Source organism: Austrofundulus limnaeus, unplaced genomic scaffold (genome assembly GCF_001266775.1).
Source record: "Austrofundulus limnaeus strain Quisiro unplaced genomic scaffold, Austrofundulus_limnaeus-1.0 Scaffold1113, whole genome shotgun sequence".
NCBI classification, from domain to species: domain Eukaryota; kingdom Metazoa; phylum Chordata; class Actinopteri; order Cyprinodontiformes; family Rivulidae; genus Austrofundulus; species Austrofundulus limnaeus.
In genome coordinates, this window is record NW_013953515.1 from 6,139 (window position 1) to 15,929 (window position 9,791).

Sequence of the window (9,791 nt, forward strand, 5' to 3'; positions counted from 1 at the left end):
GTGCTAGACACAGTTTTAGACCCAGATGGTAGATACATTAAAATTATCTATACTTAATCAAAAACTTTGTATTGTTAGCGAACACAGTCCAAATGTTGATGACACCCCTTTTTTTCATGGTTTTGGAAACGATTTCATTAATTGGTTAAAAATATTGTATAACTGACCAACAGCATGTGTCAGGACAAATAACCAAACATCAATAGGTTTTGTTTACAGAGAGGCACCAGGCAGGGATGTCCGCTGTCCTCCTCACTGTTTGATATTTTTATTGAACCTTTAACGGCCGCGATCAGGCAAACTGCAGATATTAAAGGCATACAATGTAAGAACATTGAACATAAAATTAGTCTGTATGCAGATGATGTTTTACTTTTTCTTCAGCATTCAGAAAACACACTATCCAAGGTTATTGAATTAATAAACTCTTTTTCAAAAGTCTCTGACTACTCTATAAACTGGTTAAAATCTACAGTTCTTCCAATTAACTGTGTTTTTAACAATTCTCTCAATACACAGCTACAGTCAGGTAATATTATATATTTGGGTATTAATATTTCTCCTAGAGTGGAAGACTTAAATTAAATCACATCCCGCTTTAAAAAATAGAAGATGATCTTACAGATGGATATCTTTACCCATATCACTTATAGGAAGAACTGCTTCAGTTAAAATGGTGGTATTACCCAGAATAAACCATTTATTCTCAATGATACCAAATAAACCTTCACCTGTCTGGTTTAAATCCCTGGACTCTTTCATCTCTAAATTCATTTGTAAAAATAAAACTCCACGTATTAATCTAAAAACACTACAGAAAACTAAAGATACAGGAGGACTGGAGCTTCCCAACTTTCACCAATACTTTTTAGCCAACCGGCTACAACACATCTTAAAGTGGTTAAATCCTAATCCGTCAGATGAWTCTTGGCTAGATATAGAACAAACTTTATGCCATGACATTAAGATTTCAGATCTTCTGTTTATTAGCACTAACATAAAAAAAACATGAGTGCTTTAAAAGCATTAATATCAGCTCATCTCTGGCAGCATGGTGGGAGTTTCTGAAAATGACAAAGTCTTCACTGATCCCATGTAGACAAACACCCATCTGGAACAATCCTGACTGACATCCTACAACAGAATAATATGTTAAACTTTACAGGTTGGAAGTAAAGGAACTGATCATCTGGAACATATAAATTCCATATAAAAGTCACTGATGATGGAGAAATGAAGAAACTAACAMTCAGTTCTGTTTTCTYCTGYAGTGGCTAAAAAAGACAAACAAATGGAAGAAAATAAAAAAGCCCATGAGTCTGTGCAGAAACCATTATTTACTTTCAACAAGAAGTCTGTCCTGAAACTTTACTGTCAATGATTGCTGTTAGAACACAGACTAATATCTGGAGATGTTTWTATTTCTTTAAAACAATGAGCTGTGCCCTCAGGTTCTACTGACTGAACTAATAAAAAAGTGTTTTCTTTAAAAAAATCCTCTGATTTTGAAAAGTTTATCAGTTTCTGTTGGTTTCACTTTGGGTGATAATGACCCTGAAACTGTCAACAGAGACTGCAGGTATGTGAGGGTGGAGTCTAATTCTGCAGGAATGTCAGCAGGTTCTGCAACATTCCTGCCTGCAGCCAACCTGTGAGTCTGCAAACACCTGACACATTGTCCATGTGTCACACACCTGCTGCCAAACACAAACTGGACCAGTTTCTGATCCCAGGACAGTTCTGGTTTCTGATCCCAGGACAGTTCTGGTTTCTGATCCCNGTTTCTGATCCCAGGACAGTTCTGGTTTCTGATCCCAGGACAGTTCTGGTTTCTGATCCCAGGACAGTTCTGGTTTCTGGTCCCTGTACAGTTGTGGTTTCTGGTCACTGTACAGTTGTGGACCAGTTCCTGGTCATTGACTTTTACAGTCTGATGGGATTTGAAAGTCTGACATCAGCTGATTAGTTTTWATTCACGATGCAGAAACTGATCCAACACGTTGACACAGGTGTTGGTTTGGATCCTTCAGAGTGAAGACCTGAGAACCAGGAACACCTCATGGTTTCCTCTGGTTTGTTGGTCTTCATGAGGACAAACACATGTTGTTACTAATAAACTGTGTGTTTCTGTGTGTGTCAGTCAGTTGTACAGTGCTGAATGAATCCAGTGTGTTGCTGAGGGTCTCAGTGTTTAACAGTGATGGTGGTCCTCCTGCAGCTGCAGCACTGATGGAGCTGAAGGTGTGGGTGGACGGTGCAGTCAGGGAGGTGTGTGGCCTTTCTCTGGACACTTCCTGTCAGGATGTGGTCATCGCTCTGGCCCAGGCCATCGGTACGTTTCTCTTCCTTTTCATCATGAACTAAGAGCTGAGTCAGGGAGAGCCTTGGACWAAATCAGGTCTGATATCAAATACTAATACTGTTAAAGTACACAAAACTGTGTTTTTACTTTACTGTAAACTTTGAACATCTGATCATTTTTCTGTCTAATCAGGAGATTTTTTTAAAAGTAGTTTATTTAWACGCTGTCTTGAGGGCAGCATGGTGGAGAAGGTTGCTGGATTGAATCCCAGCCTGCAGTCTTTCTACGAGGAGTCTACATGTTCTCTCCATGCATGTGTGGGTTTTCTCCATCCAGGTGTTCTGTTTCCTCCCACAGACTAAAGTCTAAAGTTCTGATGTTTCTGAGCAGAGGAAGGGTTGAACTGTTCAGATGTTCCTGTTGGACAGTAAAGGTTTCGTCTCACCTGCAGGTCAGACGGGTCGTTATGTTCTCATCWTGAAGCTCAAAGGAACTGAGAGGAACCTGGGAGCTGAAGAGTGTCCTCTGCAGCAGCTGCTGAAGCTGGGTCAGCTCGCTGCACAGGTCCAGTTTGTTCTGCGGAGAAAGGGGCCCAGTCTCAGTGAGGGTCCACACAGACACCTGGCCCCCCAGAGACTGTCAGAACAGAACCCGGTCAAACACAGAGGTCTCAGTTCAGACCCTTCAACGCTCCCCAGGAGGACTAAACCAAAGAAGACCTTGTCTTCGTCTCTTGTGGAACTAACAGAGACTTCTGTCCCTCCCCCAAAGACCCCCAGCACAGTGGACCTCTGTCTCCAGGACTCGGTTAAAGAGGAACCCTTCAGGGAGGTCCTGCAGCAGCAGATCCTGCTCCAGGACCTGGAGGCTCAGATTGAAGCTCTTGAGAAGGAGACAGAGTTGTGGGAGCAGAGGGTAACATCTGCTGCAGTCCCTGATCCTGGTCCAGGTCTGACCCAGGAACTGGAGGAGCTCCAGTATCAGCTGAAGCAGAACGAGGTGGAGCTGCTGTACGGAGAAGACTGGGTGAAGGAGCTGAGGGATGAACTGAAACGAGAACAAGGTACACCTTCAGATCTGTAGATGTTTGTTATTCTCCCACAGTTCTGCAACAGTTTGTCTTCCTCAGACATGAAGACACGACTGGACCAGATCCACTCGTCCATACAGGACCAGAACCATGAGCTCAGGGTGCTCCAGGACCAGTCTGAACATCTGGAGCAGGATCTCCAAGCCCAGGCTCAGACAGGGGGACAGAGTCCTGAGGTGGAGGCTCAGCAGACAGGAGAAGCTCTGCTCACCCTGACTGAGGAGCTGCACAGCCGCTTGCGGCTCTCAGAACAGCTGGATGCAGATTTCTCAGAGACTCTGTGGGAGCTGCAGACGGCAGAGGAAACAGTAAAGGTATCACACTTCTTCTCACCTTCTGACTACATGAAATAAAGTTTGTGACTCATGTCTGTTAGAGCAGCTGTCGTCCAATCAGAGGGTGAGGGTTTGATTCCCCCTCTGTTCAGTCARGTGTTGAAGTGTCCTTGGGCAAGACACTGAACCCCCACTGCCTCTGATTGTCCTATCAGTGTCTGTATCTGTGTGTACAGGTTGTGTTGTAAAACAATTTGTGTATCCTGGTCAGACAGAAACAGGTCTACSCTGGGCTCAGTGTGAGACCACCTGATCCAGACCTCAGGACTGCAGGTGAGCTCTGACRACCTGTGACCTGACAGCTGCACCTGGTCCTTCTTCTTCTTCACAACAGGCTCTGATTACAGCAGAAGGTTCTGATCTGTCAATCACTGCTCCACTTCATCCTATCAGAGCAGGTGGGTTTGGTTCCAGCTGTGAGCGGACCCCCTGCAGTCTGAAGACCCTGAAGAACCACAGACAATCAAATATAATCCAGCAGCATCCTGAAGACAAGACAAACTCACAAAGAGGAGGAGGAGCGACAGGACTGACCTGCAACCAGAGCCTGGTTTWAAACCTGACAAACTGATTGGGTAGTGAAACTCCGCCCACCTGCACCACCTGCACCAGTAAAATGTGGCTGCTGGCCACACCTGGTTGCATGTTGAGACAGGAGCAGTGATTGGTGGAAACATTCAGCTGTTTCCTGGTTGTGTGGAGTGAAGATGACAGCYGGACACTAAGTGTAACTAAATGTGCCTGTGATGATCATGTCTCAGCAGCTGAACCTGTGGACGGGCAGACTAACCCTTGTGGTAACTGGCAGTGTGTTTGGTGTCCTGCAGGACAGGCTGGAGACCATGGAGGAGCTGAAGAAAGAGCTGAGACAGTGTGACCTGCAGCACTTCATCCAGCAGACCGCAGTCCCTCAGCGCTCCAGGCACAACTCCCTGCCTGCTCATCAGGCTCCGCTCAGAAAGTCCCGCATCAGGAAGTAATCACACCAGGAAGTAATCACACCAGGAAGTAGACCCAGCCACATCAGCAGGTTAGTTTCAATCGTTTCCTGCTGTTTTGACCATCTCTGTATGATTTACAAAAACATCCAACATTTCCTGTGTTTTCTCCAGCCTGAACATGTTAAACCTGCATGATGTCACATGTTGATGAATGATCAATCTCACAGGTAATCTGTCTCTTTCAGCTGCCAGCCTGTCCAAACACTTCTGTTGGTTGGAAAATCAACTTCTCACCATCATCTCTGGAGAAAAGATCTGATTTTATTTTGTTATAAATATTTTATACTTGTCACTTTGTTATTAGATGAACTGTAATGGAGTTATTTTTGTATGTAAAAAATAAAGTTTTTTTTAATTCCACTGGACTAAGGCTCAGTTTTGTCCCCTGGAAGGCGCTGCAGCTTCACAACACAAATCTTTAACTCAGATCAGAATCATTTTTATTCAAAACTTKGAGTCTATATACATGAAAACAGATTTAAACACATCTAGATCTTCACCAAACTACAATGGTATTATATTATTATGATGGTATTTTTATTTTAACTACCTGAATCACCTGCATATCATCTGAGAGCTTCAGACTAAGATCAGAATCAGAAGTGTTTTATTGTCATTTACACACAACCTCAGATGCAGTGCAGAACGAWCTGCAGTTRAGAACATCTGTCTGGAGAAACACACACACGACAAACATGGGAGAACAAATGTCCAGGGTCCTTCACAACTTAGTGKGCTGCCTTTGCAGTTTAGAATACACACACATAGGAAGGATGAGTTAAAAAAAGAGCTTTGATCCTGTGTTTTCTACAGAAAACACACAAACATACGCTCAAAAAAACTACTCTGTAAAATCATCATCTCATCATGAGAATAAGTCAATAAAAACATTAAATACGTATATTTGTTCACTGCTTTATACTATAAACTAATTCTCCATTTAAATTAAACAAGTTTTAATATTTTATTATAAATTGCCAAATTTTCTCCTTTCCTGTTGAAATACGAGGAGATGAGGCCTGAGGCAGCAACACGTTCTGCCTCCACTAAAGACCACTGCTGTGTTTTAAACTACCCTGCACAGGAAGTAACAGGAATCCTTCTCCAGTTCCACCTTCCAGTCCAGCAGTGGTGGTGAAGCGCTAAAATGACTGCCAACTACCAGTTAAACCAGGAAACCAATAAAATCWGCCTTTTTTAACCTGTGGCAACATCTGGACTCAGATTAAATATGTGAGCGGTGCACGGATTTAGAGGTAAAAGTAGAACARAACTTTGTTTTAATGAAAGGTGRGTCAGGTGAGCTGCAGTTTGTGTGAAGGATATAAAGATATGATCTGAATGTTCATATATCTGTAAATGTCTGAGCAGCTGGGAGCCTCACCACACATGTTCAGGATCAGTATCAGCTACTACCACCTCGAGTTCAGCTCAGTTTCTGTCACTGACCAAGTTTTTACATCTGTCGATTATTAAAAAGAGCAGATTTTACAAACATGTCTGATGCAACCAGTTCATGCTCACAGCTCGTGTTGAGAGTGACCCTCAGCTACTACCACAGCAGATATTTACAACCATGAGTCATACTTTAAGCTTTGTGTCATTCTTTTTATTTAGCTGCCCACGTCTGACCCACCTGGGCCCATTATGTACCCACCTGGGCCCATTATGTACCCACCTGGGCCCATCATGTACCCACCTGGGCCCATCATGTACCCACCTGGGCCCATCATGTACCCACCTGGGCCCATCATGTACCCACCTGGGCCCATCATGTACCCACCTGGGCCCATTGTGTACCCACCTGGGCAGCTGACCTGTGCTTCAGATTGATTTTAGCACACATAAAGAAATCTGTTGTAAATCTTTTTTTTATTTTCTAATGTTTCCTGTCAGAGCTGAGCTCTGCTGCAGGAACACACACTGCTCCTGACAGAGTCCTGGGATTAAACCCACAGTGGTTTGAGACTCTCAGGACGACTCTGTCTAATCTCAGAGAAATTATTTGTAGTTGTTTAAAATTCAAGCCATAAAGACTCAGACTGAGACTGAAGCAGGAAAGTAAAACCTCTGAGAAGATCTCTGCTCATCAACTACAGGCTTTAAAGTCTGCAGATGTTTTCAGTTGTCTCTGTCTTCAGACATAATCTGTCCTCACATTTCTGTCTCAGATTAGATTATGTAAGAGCCTTTTATCCTCAGAACAAACAGAGCTGCACCTGTGGAAGAAAAGCTTCACTCAGGAGCTTCAAAACAACCAATCAATGGAGAACAGCAAAGAACAACTTTCATTTTTCAGACCTAATGTGTAAAAACTGATCATTAAAATAAACTGAAGGAGGATCCTTCAGTCTCCACTTAGTGAGGATTATTTTTAATCCACAGGTCCAGATCTGTCAGTCAGGAGGAGTTTAATCCACAGGTTCAGATCTGTCAGTCAGGAGGAGTTTAATCCACTCAGCTGATTGTCCTCCAGCTCAGTTTTATGTGCTACAATTTATTTGAAGTGTCAAATAAATAATATTTATTATTATATAATTTAATTATTTAATATATAATATTTTATCTTAAAATCCTTAGTTTCCAATAAGTGAATGTTTCAGTTTATAAAGTTTGGACGCAGTAAATAGATGTGCATTCTTCTGGTAAAGAACTTTAAACCAGACTTTATTTTTCCTTTGTTCAGATCCAGATTATTTAATAATCTGGGTCTCATAGGTCATTTTCTGATAATCCTTCTCGGTCTGATAAAATCCTTTAAGTCTCAGCCACTACCACTCACCTCTGGAGTCCCTCAGGGCTCTGTTGTGGGGTCCATGCATCTCTCTGTWACATTAACATGCTTTGCTGTGTGAATGACCTCAGATGAACATTTCCAAAAAAKCTTATCTGCAGAAATAAAATCTAATCCTAGTTCTCCTCCAACGTTGTCAGAGTCATCAGTGATAAACCTGAAGCTCTTCTCATTAACATGAAAACACTTTCAACTCTTCTGTTTTCATTCGTTGACATTTTAGACGTTATTTCAGAATGTTACGTCACGTTTAACTTTCCATCTTATTACTTTCCAACATTTCTGTAATGTTTGTCATCTTTTCACCTTTAATACATCAAATTATAAACATTTTGTCTTTTCTCCCTCAGTTTGTCTCACAGGCTTCAGCTGTTTGTGAAAATCTCACAGAAGTCAGGGAGTGACAGACAGTTATTCTCTTTAACTCTAATGATTTTCTTTATTTGAATAGCTCTGTGCCACAGAAAGATAAAATCTCACAGATTATTTTATTAGTGCTCAGATTATAAATGCATCAACAGTCCATCACTCAGCCMTTCTCAGCTCCTTCCTTTCTGTAAATAATGAGGATTATCTAAAGGCCACGGCTCTAAATCCTCCTCAGCCCTGAGACCTGGGTCCAGTCCGGTCTATAAAACCAGCTGCTGAGACCATCCAGAACCATCAGACTCTGCAAGAAGAAAGAAGACTCCTTCTTTGTCTTGCAGCTGCTTTTTCATTTCTTCTGCYAAGGAYCAGAAACCTGACTTCTGTCAGCAAACAAGTGAGTGTTTTATTAGAATTAGCTTTAACAGCTCAGCTTCTGTAACTTTACTGTTCTGCATCAGTTTTTTAGTTCAGTTCATGTCTCTGGTCCACAAGGAGCTGCTGTTCCTTCAGAAATATAAACTGTAAAAAATTAGTTGTTTTTTATTCAGTTTAAGTTCAAAGAGGGACAAAAATCTGAAATTTATACGTTGTTAAGTTTATACGTTGGTTTATCTTTAAACAGCCAAGGATTTAAATTTATTTCACCTTGACAGAAAGAAAAGCACAGTTACATGTCAACATGGCATCATGTATCATATGCATTCAGGATGAAAGGTAAAACACTGAGTTTTCTTGTTTTCCATGAAGTGGAGAACATGAATGGACCAGCGGGACCAGAAGAGTCCAAACCCTCTCCAGCTGGGTTCAGGCAGCAGGAGAACAGACAGTTTAAGAGCAAAGCTCCCAAACCTGGACAGAAAGGGTGAGCAGAGACAGTTTTCACTGCAGCACATCAGATATCTGTCAGCTGAGAACCAAAGAGGAAACCTGTCTGTTTGTGTTGTAGTTTCAACAACAACCTGTCAGGGATGGAGGGATTTGAAGGTCAGTCACWGATGTGACCTTCAGTCTAAAACTCCTCAGGTCCAAACGTTTCTCACATGTTGGTTTGTCCTGCAGACTCTGCTGTGGTCTGTCCCTGGGAGGAGTTGGAAGATGTGGAGCTGAGTGARCTGGCTCAGTTTGGAACCATCTGAACTCCAGAGTCGCTCCAAGCAGAGGCTCAGCTGCAGGAAACACTTCATCAGMACTTTGAAGAAATGTGTCAGAGTAGATGTTTGTCCTGCATCGAGCAGCAGGGAGGCTGAACTGGGAGCTGGARAACAAGGCCAGCACCTCCTGCCTCCTGGATCTGATGGAGGATCAGATTATTACCTCCTCACCAGGACCTGTCACTCACATAGATCCTCCCTCTGCTCTACTACACACTATAACTCCGCCCACTTACACACCTTGCACCAAAAGCATAAAGCTGAGTGTACGTCATGTGTTCAGTTCCAGTCCATGTGTGTAACTGAAACATTAAAGTTCGGACCCCTCAGGGGGACGTCAGAGTGCTGCTTGTTTGGTTTGAACCTGATGTTCTGACATCAGATGTGTTAAAGTGGGATGAGTTGTAGAGTTCTTCACCTGATACCTTTACCTGCTCACATTTGACTGAGTGTCAATAAATTATTGTTTGATGTCACCAGAGTCACTTCTTTACTGGACTTAACTTCTAATCTCTTCTCTGTTCTTCACCTCATCACCATCACTTCCTCATCTCCTCAGTTTTTCTTCACCAACATGTCATTCAGGTCTGGTTAGGGTCAGGGTTTTGATCCCAGTCTGGTATAAAGTACCACAAAAAGATACTTGAGTAAAAGTACAAGTATCTTACCAAAAATTTAAAAGAATGAATGGATGTTAAATTTAGGATGCACTAGTCCAGCTGTTTCAGTTTATATACATATATCAAGGC

At 42.4% G+C, this 9,791-nt stretch overlaps 2 protein-coding genes across 6 annotated transcripts in view; both read left to right on the forward strand.

Moving 5' to 3' along the window:
* Window positions 1-5,093, forward strand: part of LOC106534186 (ras association domain-containing protein 8) — a 7,040-nt gene extending 1,947 nt beyond the window's left edge. For 2 of the 5 annotated variants that reach the window (XM_014030755.1, XM_014030756.1), the window contains exons 2-6: window positions 2,219-2,332; window positions 2,754-3,365; window positions 3,432-3,706; window positions 4,555-4,757; window positions 4,914-5,093. In XM_014030755.1, coding sequence (XP_013886209.1) covers window positions 2,230-2,332; window positions 2,754-3,365; window positions 3,432-3,706; window positions 4,555-4,707 — 1,143 coding nt within the window. In that variant the 5' untranslated portion in view covers window positions 2,219-2,229 and the 3' untranslated portion in view covers window positions 4,708-4,757; window positions 4,914-5,093. Of the gene's footprint in view, window positions 1-1,786; window positions 2,333-2,753; window positions 3,366-3,431; window positions 3,707-3,938; window positions 4,001-4,535; window positions 4,758-4,913 lie in introns of those variants that run through there. The other 3 variants (XM_014030754.1, XM_014030752.1, XM_014030753.1) reach the window with 3 other exon arrangements.
* Window positions 5,094-8,145: 3,052 nt separating this feature from the next.
* Window positions 8,146-9,518, forward strand: LOC106534187 (retinal cone rhodopsin-sensitive cGMP 3',5'-cyclic phosphodiesterase subunit gamma). Its single transcript, XM_014030757.1, has 4 exons — window positions 8,146-8,285; window positions 8,639-8,753; window positions 8,838-8,875; window positions 8,951-9,518. Coding segments are annotated over exons 1-4 (231 nt in total). The 5' UTR covers window positions 8,146-8,284; the 3' UTR covers window positions 9,028-9,518.
* The last annotated feature ends 273 nt before the right edge of the window (window positions 9,519-9,791 follow it).